This window comes from Gossypium arboreum, chromosome 2 (assembly GCF_025698485.1).
Source record: "Gossypium arboreum isolate Shixiya-1 chromosome 2, ASM2569848v2, whole genome shotgun sequence".
NCBI lineage: Eukaryota > Viridiplantae > Streptophyta > Magnoliopsida > Malvales > Malvaceae > Gossypium > Gossypium arboreum.
The window spans coordinates 101,811,436-101,829,353 of NC_069071.1; the positions used below are offsets into that span (position 1 = coordinate 101,811,436).

Below are 17,918 nucleotides of genomic sequence, written 5' to 3' on the forward strand. Positions count from 1 at the left end.
TAGTTGACTTGTTCCTCTTTGGTTGTAGGATTAAATGATTGATATTCTGTATGAACACCTCCTCCACTTGAGTCACACCTCATTACTGGATGTACCTGCGTAGAACCAAGTAAACCATCAATCTTTTTATTGAGAAATTCTACCTGATTTGACAACATAGTAACTGAGTCGACGTTATAAACACCGGCTGTTTTTGTTAGCTTAGTCCTTATGACTTGCCACTGATAGTTATTCAGTGACATTTCTTCAATGAATTCATAAGCCTCTTCAGGTGTTTTGTTGTTGATGGTTCCGCCAGCAGCTGCGTCAACCATTTGCCGAGTCGAGGGATTCAGACCATTGTAGAATGTTTGTACTTGAAGCCAAAGCGGTAACCCATGGTGAGGGCACCTTCTCTATAAGTTCTTGTATCTCTCCCATGCATCGTAAAGTGTTTCTAAATTCATCTGTACAAAAGAAGAGATATAATTATGTAATTTAGCCATTTTAGCTGGTAGAAAATATTTTAGTAAAAAAAATTTTGTCATTTGTTCCCAAGTAGTGATAGACCCTCGTGGTAACGAGTTCAACCACTGTTTAGCTTTGTTTCTCAATGAAAAAGGGAACAACCGAAGGCGAATGGCATCATCAGAAAAGCCATTAATTTTGAAAGTGTCGCAAAACTCTAAAAAATTTGCCAAGTGAGTGTTGGGATCCTCATCCTACAAACCATCAAACTGAACAAACTGTTGTATCATCTGAATTATGTTAGGTTTCAGTTCGAAATTATTTGCAACAATAGCAAGTCTAACTATACTAGATTCAATTCCTGTTAAAGAAGGTTTAACATAGTCATACATAGTGCGTGGAGCAGGATTTTGATTAGCCGCAATTGCAGGAGGTAGCTGATTGCCTTGGTTTTCAGCAATCTCTTCTATTGGAGGTTGAGTATCGTCTTCTTGTTCGTTCTCTGTGTATCTTAAGCTTCGCCTTATTTCTTTTTGGTTTCTACGAACTATGCGATCGATTTCTTCGTCAAAAAGTAATGGTTCTGACGGGTTTCTTCTAGTCATAAACTAGGAAAACCTGCCAAGGGAAAGAAAATGTAAATTAATTAGTAATAATTAAATTGCAAGAAAAAATAAATGGTTAAAGTAATAAAAATTAAGTGTTCCTAATATTTTAGTTCCCCGGTAATAGCGCCAAAAACTTGATCGCATGGTTTCGTGATAGGTTTTAAATATTTATAATTACTTATTCTTGAACTAACTATTATCGCTATGTAGGCAAGTGTACTTATCGAACAGTAGTATAGTTTTAGCAAGACCGGATTGTCGAACATAAAGGAACTAAAAGTACTAGTAATGACTGTCTTTTTATTATCTAGCCGAAGAATAATGGGGCTTTGTTTTAATTAACTAATTATCTAAACTAAGAACGCACAGAGAAAAGAATTGGGGAATTGCTTTTGGGAAAAATCGATTGACTTAAGACAATACCTAAGGAAAAATCCACCTAGACTTTACTTGTTATTCTGGCTCCAAACCGGACGATTTATTCATTCAACTTGTTCTGTAGAGATCCCTAAGTTATGTTATTATTCCTATTCAAGACTAATAACCTCTAATCCCTAGATTGAATAACCGAGACTTTTCTCTAATTACCACTCTAGGGTTGCATTAACTCGATCTATAGGTCCCCTTATTAGGTTTCACTCTAATCTGGCAAAATCTTGTCACCCTTTTTCTAGGCGCGCAATCAACTCCGCTTAATTATGACAAAAGTACTCTTAGACAGGGTCTATTCCTCCTCTGAATAAGAGCATGTCTTGAATCAGTATCCTGGGATATCAAAACAAGAATTAAGAACATATAATTAAGAACAAGTCAAATATTTATCATATGATTTAGAAAATAATAACAAGGTTCGTCTTTGGTTTCATTCCCCTTAGGTATTTAGGGGTTTTAGTTCATAACTAAATAAGAAAACATCTCCGAAGAATAAAGAATACAAAACATAAAGAAAACCCAAAACTCCTGAAGGGAAATTGAGGAGAGATCTTCAGTCTTGATGATGAATCTGGCTTCTGAGATGGATCAATCGGCTTCCTTAGGGTAATTCCTTACCCCCCTTCTCCATCTCCATTTTTTTCTTCCTCTAGGGTGTATTTATAGGCTTTGGAATGCCTAAAAGCCCTCAAAATTAGCCTTTTCTGAATTGGACTCAACTTGGGCTTGGCAGGGACACGCCCATGGCACATGCCCGTGTTTGATTACTCCAGGCCGTGCTCAAGCCTGCCAAATTGACACGGTCGTGTGGTCTGCCTGTGTAAGGAGGTCCAGGCTGTGTTGATTTCGTACTTTGGCCCATTTTCTCCGTTTTTGGCCTGTTTCTCGTTCCTTTCGCTCTCCTATGTTCTCCTAAGTATAAAACATGAAATTAAAGCATTAAGAGCATCAAATTCACCAATTGTAAATGAGAAATCATCCATAAAATGCATTAAACATGGGGTAAAAATATGTATAATTTACGTTTTATAATGACTCTAAAATAATAATAAAATAATTTACTCAACTCTGGATTTGTGGTCCCGAGACCACTATTCTGACTAGCCCCAAAATCGAGCTGTTACATTTCTCCCCTTAGAGATTTTCGTCCTCGAAAATCTTACCGATGAATAAGTTCGGGTACTAATCTCTCATAGTCTCTTCGGGTTCCCATGTGGCTTCCTCGACTCCATGTCTATGCCAAAAAACTTTCACAAGTGTTATACTCTTATTTCTCAACTGTTTGACTTCTCAAGCTAAAATCTTGATCGGCTCTTAACCATAAGTTATGTCTGGGTGAATCTCAACCTCTAACGGTGAAATCACATGTGAAGGGTCTGATCTATATCGATGTAGCATGGGCACATAAAACACGTCGTGAATCTTTTCTAACTCTGGTGGTAAAGCCAATCGATAGGCAACCTGTCCTACTCTCTCGATAACCTCATAAGGCCCTATAAAATGAGGACTCAATTTACCTCTTCTACCAAATCTGAGAACTTTCCTCCAAGGGGACACTTTCAAAAATACCTTATCAAAACTTGAAATTCAATTTCCTTTCGTTTCAAATCCATATAGGATTTCTATCTATCTAAGGGAGCCTTCAAGCAGTCACGAATCACTCTAACTTTCTCTTCAGTTTCCTTGACTAAATCGACCGTGAATCTAACCCTCTCTAAGCTCGGTCCAATATAAGGGCGTTCAACACTTTCGTCTATACAAAGCCTCATAAGGCACCATTTTCAGACTTGTCTGATAACTATTATTATAGGAGAATTCAACCAACGTTAGATGCTTTTCCCAACTGCCTTGGAACTCAAGGACGCAACACTGTAACATGTCCTCTAATATTTGAATTACTCCCTCTGACTGACCGTCGGTTTGCGGATGAAAAGCTGTGCTAAAGCTCAACTTTGTTTCCAATGCCTCTTGTAACTTTTTCCAAAACCTCGAGGTAAATCTTGGGTCTCTGTCTAAAATAATTGATATGGGCACCCCGTGTAGTCTCACAATCTCGAAAACATACAAGTCGACTAATCTCTCAAGGGAGTAATCGGTACGCACAGGTATGAAGTGTGCCGACTTTGTTAGCCTATCCATAACAACCCAAGCAACATCCTTTTTCTTCGGAGTTACCGGTAAACCCGTCACAAAATCCATAGTGATCCGATCCCACTTCTATTCAGGGACCATGATAGGCTGAAGTAGACCCGAAGGTACTTGGTGTTCAGCCTTCACTTGCTGACACACTAGGCACTTAGACACAAACTCTGAAATGTCTCTTTTCATACCCGACCACCAATACATTTTCTTGAGGTCGTTGTACATTTTCATACTGTCCGGGTGGATGGACAAACAACCACTATGTGCCTCTCTCAGAATCTTCTGAATAAGCTCATTGCCCTTGGGTACACAAACTCTATATTTGAACATAATACATCCATCAGTACCAATACGAAAATTCGATTCGATTCCCGACTCACACTGAGTTCTCTTGTCTTGCAATTTCTCATCACCTTTCTGAGCTTCACGGATCTCTTGAAGAAACGTCGATCTAGCTTCCAATTATGCTAGAACTGACCCATATCAGACAAAGCCATACTGACATTCATTGCTCTCAGCGCAAATAATGATTTTCTACTCAATGCATGGGCAACCACGTTTGTTTTTCCCGAGTGGTAGTCGATAATCAACTCGTAATCCTTTATTAGCTCTAACCATCGTCATTGCCTTACGTTCAACTCCTTTTGATTCATCAAGTACTTTAGGCTCTTGTGATCAGTGAACACTCGACACTTCTCGCCATAAAGATGGTGTCTCCAAATTTTCAAAGCGAATACTATGGCAGCCAACTCTAAATCGTGAATCGGGTAGTCTTTCTCATATGGCTTCAGCTGTCTTGAAGCGTAAGCTATGACTTTACCTTCTTGCATAAGCACGCACCCCAAACCATTCAAGGAGGCATCACTAACACAAACTCCTTTCCCAACTCTGGTTGCACTAACACTGGGGCTTCGGTCAACAAAGCCTTTAATTTCTGGAAACTCTGTTGACACTTTTCTGTCCAATCAAACTTGACATCCTTGTGTAGTAGCCTTGTCATTGGCATAGCTATCATAGAGAATCCATTTACAAACCGTGTGTAGTATCCAGCCAAACCCAAAAAGCTCAAGACCTCAGTCAAATTCCTCGGTGGTTTCCACTCCACAATGGCCGAAATCTTGCTTGGGTCAACTCTAATCCCGTCACCCAACACAATGTGTCCCAGAAACCCGACCTCATTAAGCCAAAATTCACTCTTACTGAACTTGGTGTATAATTTCTTGTCTCTCAAGGTTTGCAACACAACTCTTAGATGCTCTGCGTGCTCGCTCTAATCACGTGAATAAATCAATATGTCATCGATAAAGACAACGACAAACTTATCCAGATATGGCCTAAAAATGCGGCTCATCAGATCCATAAAAACCGCCAGGGCATTATTGAACCCAAAAGGCATAACAAGGAACTTATAATGCCCGTATCTTGTCTGAAACATAGTCTTCAGTACATCTTGCTCTTCAACCCTTAGCTGATAGTAGCCAGACCTTAAATCAATCTTGGAAAATACGGTGACTCCCTTTAACTGATCAAACAGATCATCGATCCTTGGCAAAGGATATTTGTTCTTCACTGTTACCTTGTTGAGCTACCTATAGTCGATGTATAACCTCATCGATCCATCTTTCTTCTTCACAAAGAGTACCAGAGCACCCTACGGGGAAAAGCTCGGTCTCGCGAAACCCTTGTCCATTAACTCTTGCAACTATACTTTCAACTCTTTCAAATCTGTCGGGGCCATTCTATACGGAGCAATAGAAATGAGTGTTGTACCAGGGAATAACTCAATTCTAAATTCTATCTCCTTCACCAGAGGCAATACGGGTAATTCTTCTGCAAATATGTCTATAAACTCACAAACCACTGGTACCGATTCAATCTTCAACTTAGTCACTTGAGTATTCAACACAAAAGCTAGATAAGCCTCATATCCTTTCCTCAAATATTTCTCGATAGTCAAAGACGATATTACTACAGGCAAATTATCTGACTCATCTGGTCCAACTCGAAGAACATTCCCGTCTTCACATCTCAACTCAATTATCTTTTTCCTGCAGTCCACTACAACACTATGAGAGTCAACCAATCCATCCCAAGGATTACATCAAACTCATTAAATGGTAGTAGCATCAAGTTAGCCGGAAAATAATGACCTTTAATTGTCAAAGGGCAATTTCTACATACTTGGTCCACTAGCACATGTCTGCCTAAAGGATTGGGCACTTTTATTACAAACTCAGTGGACTTTAATAGCATACTCATACGAGGTATCAAATCCATACAATATAAGAGTGAGTAGATCCCGGGTCAATTAAAGCAACAACAAATATTTCATGGATAGGAAAGGTACCCGTGATCACGTCGGGAGACTCTGCCTCTTTTCGAGCCCAAAAAGCATCAGTCCTTGCAGACGTTCTGCCCTCAGACCTCACCGCAACATCTCTTGGCGTGCCTCTACTGTTAGCCCCACTTTCGGGGTTCTTTTGTGATCTACCCCTTAAGGGAGAACTATTTGCTTTCACATCTTGTTTTCTCTCTCTCATCCAACTTGGGACAATCACGGATGAAGTGTTCCAATGATTCGCAGTTGAAACAGCCCCTTTCATTCCCTCAGCACTCTCCAAAATGACGCCTTCCACATTGCAAGCAGTCTGGCCTATTTGGTCGAGTGCTATCAACACTTACGATAGAAGTGGTCTGGGCTTTCGAGTTGTGTTCTGCCGGTTTTTGTTCCTATTCGAATATCCCACCGAAGCATTCGATCAGGTAGTAAACTCTCTCGATCTTTTGGATGAGGACTGATGTGATTTCCCCATCTGTCTCTTCTTTGAATCCCGCGACTCAAAAGTCGCTTTCCTCCTTTCTTTAATCAACTCTTCAGCCTCACAGGCTCTTTCAACAAGTGCTACAAATTCCCGCAGCTCTAAAATGCCAACAAACACTCTAATATCTTCATTGAGTCCGTCCTCAAACCTCTTACACATGGTGGCTTCCGTAGATACGCATTCCCACACATACTTGCTAAGTCTCACGATCTCACGTTCATATTCCGTCACTGACATTCGGCCTTACTTTAGCTCTAGAAATTCTTTCCTCTTTTGGTTAATGAATCTTTGGCTAATATACTTTTTTCGAAATTCCTCCTGGAAGAATTCCCATGTGATCCTCTCTCTCAGTACGATGGACACGAAAGTATCCCACCACTGATAAGTCGAATCTCGTAGAAGCGATACTGCACATTTCACGCACTCTTCAGGTGTACATGATAGTTCATCAAATACCCTAATAGAATTTTCTAGCCAAAACTCTGCTCTCTCTGGATCATCATCTATGCTAGCCCGAAATTCCTTGGCCTCTTATTTCAGAATCTTGTCTACCGGAGGTTTCTCTCTTCTAAACATGTCCGCGCCTTGTAGAGAAACCGGGGCATACTGAGAAATCAGAAGAGGTGGGGGAGGTGGAGTGTTTGGATTCGCACGAACAAACTCCGTGTACCAAACGTCCATCATCCGGAGATAGGCTTCTCTAGCCCCTCCGTCTTGGCCCATAATTATGGGTTCACTCTCTATTGGCGTGGTCCCTTCAGTAGAAGTCGGCACATTACTTTCTACATATTCCGCCGTGGTTCTATCAGGATCCATTTACTATATGGAAACATAATTTATAATCGTCAGAAATTGTCACACTATCAATATACAGTTATGGCATGTATAGCTAGACTTGTACTCTCACTAGGTTAGTCTTAGAACCAACTAAACCATAGCTGTAATACCACTAAACGTAACACCTTATACCCGTAACCCACGCCGAGGAGGAGCACAAGGCATTACCTAACTTGATTTCATGCATACAACAAATCTGAAGTCACCAGACTCGATCCAAACTTAAAACTTTTTCAATTTCTACTTTAAACTTCTTATTATGGGCCTACGAGCCTCAAATCGACCGTTGAAAACCATTCGGGACAATACCGGGTCCTTAAACCAACTATGAAAATTTTGTCCTTAAAATAGGGCACACACCCGTGTGGAAGGGCAACACGTCCGTGTGACCAACTCGACATGGTCGTGCTGATGGTCTGTGTGGTTCACACGGCCTAAGCACCCTGGAACACGCCCGAGTCCCACACCTGTGTAGAATTAATTTCTAATTCACACCTACAGGGGTTTTCACACGGCCAGACACATGTTCGTGTCATTGGCCCGTGCCCCTCACACGGCCATAAAACACCAGTGTCCTAGCCCGTGTGCAAAAACCTGGGTATTCTATTTCTGACGTTAGCATGCTCATAATGTCACACGGCCAAGGCACACGCCCTTGTGCTGGGCTGTTTCCTCCACACGGCTGAGACACACGACCGTGTCTCTATTCGTGTGTTTATTACCATGCATACTGACTTGAATTTTTTACGTGCAGGGGACACACGGCCGAACCACACGCCCATGGGGCAGACCGTGTGTCACACACGGCCTAAACACACGCCCGTGTACCTACCCGTGTAGACAGTATAAGGCTATTTACCAAGCCTCATTGCGACCCTTACATATATAGTTCCATACAAATACCAACCAATATCAAAACAAGTATAACTCCTATAACTAAATCAGGCATAACAAACATTCATTCAACCATGAGAATGCATCTTTTATAAATTCAAAATGAATATTTCTGTCATTCAAAACTTAATACAAATTAAAGGGTTTCCAACCCAAGCCAACACATTTGGCCAATTCTCAAAAACACAAAATAATAAATTCTAAGTCCTATACCAATTATATCGAATGCTTCGATTGATAGTGTGACCGATATCTCTGACTTCTGGAATCCTTGAGCTAGTTAGGCGGCACTGTAAGGAAATGAAAAGGAAAGGGAGTAAGCATAAAAGCTTAGTAAGTTGCATATAAGTAAGTACACAACAACAACATTTTATCAATGATCCACATGCTCATGATACCAATGTAGGCATAGGCATAACTTACTCATTACCATCCATACTAGTCACATATTATTCAATGAGCTCATATCTCGTACGTACCAATTAGGTACCTATACCACTTACAACACGGTTATACTTTCCTCATTAGCTTAAGAACATAACATTCACCGTTGAACCATTTAGAACACTACCGGATATTCATTAAGCCTCAGACGTGGGTAAGGTGCCGATGTCATATCCCAGACATGGTCTTACACTGGCTCATATCTCAAGTCGATGCCATGTCCCAGACATGGTCTTACACTAACTATCATCTCGTAGCCGATGCATGTCCCAGAAATGTCTTACACTAGCTCTCGTCCCAATGTCGATGCCATGTCCAAGATATGGTCTTACACTAACTATCATCTCGTAGCCGATGCATGTCCCAGACATGTCTTACACTAGCTCCCGTCTCAATGCCGATGCATGTCCTAGACATGGTCTTACACTGGATCTCATAATATGGCTGATGCATTTCCCAGACATGTCTTATACCAGCTCACACACAAATAACCCAAACGTCACGGCATGAATATCCGATTTATTTCCTAGGTTCGAACATGAACTCTATTATATCTATTAGCATCATACCATCTTAATTCCAAAAAATCAAGCAATTCATGCTATATTAAATCAAATGCAATTCAACACATACATTAATGATGTAGTTGTATTATTTACTTACAACTTACCTCGGATTACAAAATGTGGCGACTAGTTGGTTTAGTCAATTTGCTTGGCTTTTCCCCGATCTAGGTTCGGATTTGAAAATTCTTGATCTAAAATAGAAAAATGTACTCATTTAATCACTAAATACAATTAAACAATTAAAAATTCACATCTTCGGTAAAATGACCATTTGGTCCCTAGACTTTGGCAAAATGACCATTTTACCCTTATTCCTGAAATCAATTTTTATCGAATTTATTCACATCTTAAGCTTATTTGAACTCTTTTTACTCTTATAGCAACCCCAAATTCTCTCTATTTCACACATTTATCGTTCTTTTTACAACTTGTGCAAAATGGTCCCTTTAGGTGTTTTCATGGTAACACCATTCACAAAAGTTTTCTATTACACAACTAAGATTCATATTCTTCCATAAAATTTTAGAAAACACCCTAAATGCTCTCATGGCAAAACCCTAGGCCTTCAACCATTTTGCAAGATATACCCCTCCTTTGAAAGGTCATGCTTCAAAGGTCTTAAAAGTGCAAAAATCATCAACAAAGGGTAAGGAAATCACTTACTTGTGAGTCAACTAAGTAGCTGAAAATTTTGAGGTTTCAAACCCCCTTCAATGGCTGATTTTCGATTGTATGGAAGAAGAAAATAAAAGATGACAACTTTTCTTTATTTTACTCAATTTGCTAATGTCATCAAAACCTAGCACTTTGACTAATTGACTTCCTTATCTCATGGCCAGCATGCTTTCTTTTAAGGGTCTAATTGCCCTTTAAAGACCCCCAATGTTGGTTCTCTAGCTATTTAACACCCTTAGCAATCAATTCAAGACTTTTTCACTTTATGCGATTTAGTCCTTTTTCACAATTGTGCTCACAAACGTTAAAATTAACTCACCAAAATTTTCATGCACTCCTATAATCATACTATGACTCTAAAATAATAAAATAATTTAATTGACTCTGGATTTGTGGTCCCGAGACCACTATTCTGACTAGCCCCAAAATTGAGCTATTACATGACGGACTTAGAGTCCCTTGTAGACTTCTATATCATGGTGCGACCATCGAAGGCAGCACCACTTTCTATATCATCTTTTTATACCTTTAAAAGGTTTGAATTTAAACCTCTAGGTGAGAATAGAACGGTTGCAAATCCTTGTCTGGGGGGAAAACCAAGAGAAATGAGTAGCACTGGTTGGGTCTCTCCCCCAAGATAGACCAGACTTCTTCTTAGAAGGAGTTTTGTTTAGTAGGGTCCAATTAAGGAATCTACGTGTAATTTCAAACATCTAAAATAAGTTCACTGACTCTTCTAGATAGAAAAAGTATGCATCAAAGAGGCGGTGAGGAGGAGCAAATAGAACTCTTTCGGTCCTTGAGGTAAACACTTGCCTTGTTCTAGAATGATCGAAAATAGGGAAAGTGTGTAGTCTTGTGTGATAAAACGTCTTCTCTCATAAATGAGGAGGTAGCTAGTGGTATCATCTAGTTGAAACTACCCTCGAATTGGCCTTGAGAATAGAGTCAAGGTAGGGAAAATAAATTTCTTAGGATGTCGAATTACCCACGATGATATAATCAATGAGTGTCTTCCAGAAAACTAGGAACCATTATCTTTTCTATGTTATCTACTGAGAGGTTGGCCAATGGGCAGGTAAGTAAGGTGAGGAATGAAGGGATCACTACGGCAAAACAGGTTTTTAGCGGCGTTTGAATGAAAAACGCTGCTAAAGAACGAGTATTAGCGGCGGTTTTTAAAAACGCCACTAAAGATCGAGTATTAGTGGCGCTTTTTTAAAAACGCCGCTATATTTACACCCTTTAGCGGCGTTTTTTAGAAAACGCCGCTAATACTTGATCGCTGCAAAAAAATTAACACAACGCCGTCGTTTTGTATTGAGCCTTTAGTGGCTTTAACGGCGCTTTTTAAAAACGCCACTAAAGATCGAGTATTAGCGGCGCTTTTTTAAAAACGCCACTATATGTACACCTTTAGCAGTGCTTTTTAGAAAATGCCGCAAAAAAAATTAACACAACGCCGTCGTTTTGTATTGAGCCTTTAGTGGCTTTAGCAGCGCTTTTTAAAAACGCCACTAAAGATCGAGTATTAGCGGCGCTTTTTTAAAAACACCGCTATATGTACACCTTTAGCGACGCTTTTTAGAAAACGCCGTCGTTTTGTATTGAGATTTTAGCGGCTTTAACGGCGCTTTTTTAAAAATGCCGCTAAAGATCGAGTATTAGCTGCTCTTTTTTAAGAAACACCGCTATAAAATACTATTATTTAAAATAATTTTAAAAATTTTTGGTATATGACTAATTATTTTTTAATTTATATGTTAAATATTTTCTTACATAATTGTAAAAGAGATAGTATTAATTTTAAAATATTGAATTAATTATCATTATAGTTTAGGGTTTACGGTATATGGTTAAGGGTTTAATGTTTATGAGTTACTATTTTAAGGTTTATGGATTATGGGTTTAGGGATTATGGTTTAAGGGTGGTTTAAGGGTTGGGGTTTAAGGTTTAGGTGTTAGGGGTTAAGGGTTAAGGGTTAGAGGTCATGGTTCAAGGTTTATGTTTTAGGATTTATGGTTTAGGGTTTAAGGATTATGAGTTTAAATTATGTAAGAAATAATTCCCCCCTTTTCCCTAATCCAAATCCTTAAAATAATCATCCCCTTTTTCCCAATTCGAATAATTAGATGGAATAATTTATTTTAGGGTTTAAGGTTTATGATTTAAGGTTTAATGTCTATGGCTTGGGGGTTTAGGGTTCATGATATAATGTTTATTATTTTGTGATTAAATTTTTGAGTTTAGGGTTTATGGTTTAGAGTTTGAAGTTTATGATTTATTGTTTTATAGTTAGGGTCTTAGTACTGTTCATGGTTTTAGGGGTAGGCTATTAAAGTTTAAGGGTTTAGGGTTTTTGATAAAATGACAAAAAAAATTAATTTATTTTAGGGTTTAGGTAAGCAATAAGATTTTTTTTTAATTACTTTTGTCCCTTGTAATATATATATTTAGGGTTTAGGGTGTAGGTTTATGGTCTAAGATTTAGGGTTTATGGTCTAAGATTTGAGGTTTGGGGTTTAATTTTTAGTGTTTAGGGGTAAATATTGTGAATCGCTTAACTTGTGTATCTTAGATTTTTTATAATATAAATCTAAATAAGATAAATATAAATTATTATATTTTAAAATATATATCAAAATGTGTATGATTAAATCAAAATTAAAGCTTCAACTATACATTTAAACCACAATTAAAATTTCATGTCCACAATAAAACATTAAACCGAAATTCATATATAATTACGAGATATATCTCTATCAAAATTTAGGTGTATACATATAATTAAATGCCATTTATATAAAAATCTAAACAATAAATGCGACCATACTTAAAAGAATAATGTTTGTATTCTCGTGCCATTTTGTATTTTGTTTAATTCACCAATTCCATTTTATTTCATTAAAGTTTCCTTTTGTATTTTATATGTTAATTTAAAATTATAGAAATCTTCAAAAAATTAAAATTCAAAAATTAAAATTAAAAACTTAAAATTTAATATTTAATATTTTAGTCCATATTTCAGTTAAAAGTTCAATATTCAAAATTAAAAAATTTCAAAAATAATAATCTCAGCAGAAAAATTTTAAAAAAATAGAAAAATATGTTAAAAAAATTAAAATTGAGCAATAATAACGTTTTACCCAAAAAGCCACAAAAAATTAAGCTATAATGACATTTTTAATAAAAACTCCGTAAAAAGTTAAGCCATATTATAAATCCGAGAATTAATGGCGTTTTTCTAAAAAAAAATACCGCAAAAGGCCTTTATTTTTTATACCGGTTAAAATCCTGCTCACTCCAAAAAAATAAATTTTGGTTACCCGCTGACTCCCTCTTCTTCTCATCTCTGTCGGCGCTCCCTAAATCCCAAAATAAAAGTTTGTACTTAATTATTTTTCCCTTTTAATCTCAAAATTTGCCCCCAAATTTCCCAGTTCTTTTTCCTTTTCATTTCACGGCACCGAATTCACTCACCATAGCTACTCCTTTTCTCTCAATCTGTTAGGGTTTCTTTTAATTTTAGATTTTCAAGGGAACGTATAGTTTCCTTTTAATTTTGCTGGTGATTTCTATGGTGACGGAAACCCTAGATGACAAGAAATCGGAGGAAGATGAGGTGAAAGATAAAGAAAACGAAGAGGGAAGTAAGGAGGAAGTCACTGCCAAATTATTGGAATTTTTGGAATCCCCTCGTGCTACTACAGATGTTCTTCTTGCTGACAAGGAACAGGTGCAAATGTTATTTCAAAATCTTCTGTATGTTATGAAGTTTTTGATATGATTAACTGTCAGTTTTGGGCCAAATGAGATTCTTTTTCTTGTTTCAGAAGGGTAAAAAGCGTAAGGCTACACCAAGCAAAAATATTGGTTCTGCGGAGGCATCGGATACATCAGCCAAGGTTTGTTTTGCTTCCTTTTTAGATATTACCTCATTGCTATTTTTTGGTCCAGTCATGTGGAAATTTTTTAATGTTATTTGCTCATTCAAGTTTCTCAAAATATTTGGTGTGGTTTTTCTCATTCTGTATTTCTCAAAATATTTGGTGTGGTTTTTCTCATTATGTTATATAGTCCTTTTTACAAAGAAGTGATTCCAGAGAAGGCAAGTACTCGAATCCTCTTCTTGTTGTCTAATGATGACTATGGCTTCGTGTTTCATTTGACAACTGCATTTCTATTTGACAACATCTTTGGTAAGATGAAAACTGTGGGCAATGACAAAATTTTACTGGAAAATTATTCATAACTGAAGGGAAACTATTATAATTTGGTAAAATTTCATGGTTCATCAGAAAAATGCTGATCAAGAACCTATTTTGCAGACATGCAAGTAAAAATGCAACTTTGGTTTTGGTATGTAAAAATGCAACTTTGGTTTTGGTATGATGGGCTAGGGCTATTTATTGGAAACAAAATAGATATTCTTAAACCCTATTTTTTCCCCTTATTAATTACTTCATGTGCAGAATGTTAAGACATTTAAAGATGTCAAAGGCTGTGATGATGCAAAACAAGAGCTTGAAAAAGTAGTGGAGTATCTCAAAAACCCATCAAAGTTCATTATAAATGGTGCAAGAAAGTGAAATGGCTTATGTTCTCAGTAAAAAGCGATAAACATGTGATTATGAATAAGTTTTTTTTCAGGAAAATGTAATTTGGGAAATGTTTGTGTTATTTATAATAAAATTTCTAGTTTTTAGCCTTTTAGGCTATATTGTTGCCTTGTATCTTATATATATATCATGTTCATTGCTCTTATATATGGCTTGCAGGCATGAAGGTGGGCTTTTTAAATTTTTGCGCTCAAGGATTAGTTTCTGTTCGATAACATCTTGCTCTGCATGGCCGAAAACCCTCAAGAAAGAACGTAAGTTGTGACCCTTCCATGGGTTCTTTTTTGAAAAGAATCCTTTTATTCCTTCTGTTCCTCTTCATTGCAATACTAAACTTGGTGGAAATGAATCCAGATATCGTGACAACAATGTTTGTTGGAAACTTCATCGGCATTATATTCGACCGTTCATTACATTATCAATTCTACTCGTGGTAAGTGTTGTGCTATAGTACAAGTATCTGGATAAGCACTTTTCTAGTTTATGTATAATCGGTTCTTTTTCTACATAAATCTTTTACACAGAATCAGACCATTTCTGATCCCTCATCTGATTGCAGGTATTTCTATACTTTGCCTCACCTTCTGTGGATAACACCTTTCCCTACGTTGCTTCGGTAAATTTTTTACCCCCAACGCGGATTTGAATAAAACTGGTTGCAGTTAGTTCCTTGTAATAATTCATGAATATTTTGTTTGTACAGCGTGTTAATTTTCGTAGGAATCGAGCTGTGCTGGAATGTATTTCCATCAAACTTGTATTCGTCTCTCCTACTCCTTTGTCTTCACTTACTTATACTGTGTGGTTTATGGTATTCTATGGCCACATTAGTTATGTACTACAGTTCAAATGAGATATTAAGTGTTTGATGGGCATAATTGTGAGGCTCCCTGTATAAATACAACTGTGAATGCCTATGGATTGGAGCGAACATCCTAGAGTTTGATTGGGCATATCTTTCATTTGTGATGAAGAAAACTGTGGGACCCTATGGCTGAGGCAGACAATATTTTACATGTTGGTGGAGACTGTAACTTATTATACTCGCAATGGCCCTTGGTTTTTTTTTTTTTAAATACAAATGACCCTTTCTTTTGGTAAAGGAAAATGGGCCCCATTTTCTATACTTTGTGTGCACTCTATATGCTCTCATACATGAGGAGCTTCGTTACTTCTTTATGATAATCCTTTTGTTATTTTGCATTTAAGCCTGCTCATGTGATAATTAGTGATTTAACTAGCTTGTAACTGTTTGTTTGGTAGCTTATGAATTGCAATAATATCTTGCAGAGAAAAATGGAAAAGTCAAGTAAGGTTGGTTAAGAATTTCATTTTATTGGTGAATGCCTATATGTATGAATGCCTATATCTATCTTTTGGACTTTACACTTAACTGTCCTATCTCTATTCTACCTTGGCTATTCATTGCTTTTTATGTTACAGGTGCAGTTTCATGAACTTTTCTAGAAATACAAGGTGTTTAAAGTGTAAAGCAAAGGGTCCAAAGAGGGTTGCTACGGATGATGTTCAAATGAAGAAAGGGGATTGGAACTGCCCAGGGTAAGTTTCTTTTTGGTTTATATTGTTAAGAAGCCTTTTTGTTCTTCAAGAATATCCATCTTCTGTATAATTCTATTAAATAGAATTTGTACTGTAGTCCCATATTTTATGATCTGCTAGATGATTTGGCTACATCCATGCTTGTCCTCTTGTTGCAAACTAAGTCTCATTCATATCGTATTAGCATAGATTGTAATAAAACACAATATAAAGTAATGGAAAAAAAAAAGATATACCATGATGCATAAGAAATATATAAAATATATTAATGAGGATTAGGTAGATAGAAATGCCATCAAGAAGTATGCTTCTTGTGTTGATCATTTGTGATTTGAACTTATTTTTAATGATATGATGTAGACTGAAAGATCTTTGATATGTGAGGTAAATACCACTTCTTAGCACTAGTTAACGTTGTATACATTTGATTAATTAGTTTTAAAATATATTTGTATAAAGTATTTTTATTTTTTATTTTTATATTTGTAAAAGAAATTAGTTATAAAAAAAAAAATAGAATTTAGTTTGGTTCAGATGATTATAATTGAAATCAATTTATTTGAATAAATTGAAATTAAATTGAAATAACCAATAAAATGGTCAAATTATAGTTTTCTCCTCTATCATGGTCAAATAACTTTGATATGACATAATTTAATTTAATTTTTATCTGTTAGTTCAATCAATTAGTATTGTTGACTCTATCAAAATGCTGATTTGAATTTTATTATTAGAATTTATATATTTTAAAAATATAAATTTTAGCATTTTAACCATAATAGTTAATATTGTTAATTGACTATTGAATTAATTGATTAAATTATATCAAATTAGTTGAATGAGCCATTTTGGATGTTCCATTTTTGGATGTATCATTTTTGTTCATCCGAGAAAAAAAGGGTAAAAGGATACTATTTCTTAGGTTGCTTTCATTTTTTTCTTTTCCTTTCTTTTTCTCCTACTTGTTGCATGTGCAGGCGCATGAAACCACTAAAACTCCATCTCACTTGAAACTTTTTTTTCTACTTTTCAAGGAACATCGACACCTGTGTTTCAGTTCTCGTCACATAGTTTTTGGATTCCAGCTTGCAAGTTGCACAATATGTCTCCTCTTCATTTACTTTCTTAATCTTATGATGGGAAAGTAATGTTGTAGGATCTAAGAATAGCGGTATCGTTTTGTATTTTCTGCATTCTCATAATTTAACTGTATATTATTTTTCTGTATATCGTTTTGATGATTACTTTTTGTGTGGCAATCGCTCTTTTATGTTTTGACTGGTGGCAAATGGAACAGGAAAAACCAACTACACTAGATTGCGGTCCAAGAACAATTTGCAGAAGGCACATAATGACTAGCTCCTACCTCTACGAATGCTTGTGGGAGGCATTGCAGCAGCAAATAAGGATGATAACATGCAGTTGACACTGTATGTGCTCTGAATCTAAATTCAGGTGTGACTTTTAGATATTTTATGTGCAAAAAAGTATTAGAGTGCCTTATGTTTGTATGTTAGTTAAGCAAATTATAGATAGAACCTGCAGTAGGATCAACTAATTAGTTGATAAAAAACTACACCCTATTTTGTAATCGTCTACTTTGCATATTTGCATATACTTAATAATAATCTCGTGTCAACTAATTATTCTATTTTTTATTTAATTGTTTTTTTCAACATTTTATTTTTATTTGAGTTGAAAGAAGAAAAACACGAATTGCAATTTTGACTTAGTTAATCAATTTAAATAATCAATGTTGATATTTCACATGGGAATGGATATTCAAATCTTATATTTTACATGGTTATGATTTAAGTTCTTATTTCATTTAAGGAACTTCATTATAATATCTTATTTTATTGATATCTTTA

At 36.4% G+C, this 17,918-nt stretch overlaps 1 protein-coding gene and 1 non-coding gene across 9 annotated transcripts; both read left to right on the forward strand.

Moving 5' to 3' along the window:
* The first annotated feature begins 372 nt into the window (after positions 1-372).
* Positions 373-478, forward strand: LOC128289833 (small nucleolar RNA R71). The gene has a single exon (XR_008279477.1). It is a non-coding gene; the product is annotated as a small nucleolar RNA R71 (small nucleolar RNA).
* Positions 479-13,130: 12,652 nt separating this feature from the next.
* Positions 13,131-17,690, forward strand: LOC108467314 (dol-P-Man:Man(5)GlcNAc(2)-PP-Dol alpha-1,3-mannosyltransferase-like). 8 transcript variants are annotated; one of them, XM_053025071.1, is made up of 10 exons: positions 13,131-13,604; positions 13,702-13,773; positions 14,647-14,741; positions 14,842-14,920; positions 15,047-15,103; positions 15,191-15,244; positions 15,778-15,840; positions 15,931-16,047; positions 17,082-17,218; positions 17,345-17,690. In XM_053025071.1, the coding sequence occupies exons 1-9, from the start codon at positions 13,579-13,581 to the stop codon at positions 17,116-17,118; spliced, it is 600 nt and encodes a 199-aa protein (XP_052881031.1). In that variant the 5' UTR covers positions 13,131-13,578; the 3' UTR covers positions 17,119-17,218; positions 17,345-17,690. The 8 variants fall into 8 exon arrangements, with proteins under 8 accessions (XP_052881031.1, XP_052881034.1, XP_052881033.1 ...); XM_053025074.1 differs by having other exon boundaries at positions 15,778-15,801; XM_053025073.1 differs by lacking the exon at positions 17,082-17,218.
* Positions 17,691-17,918: the final 228 nt, after the last annotated feature.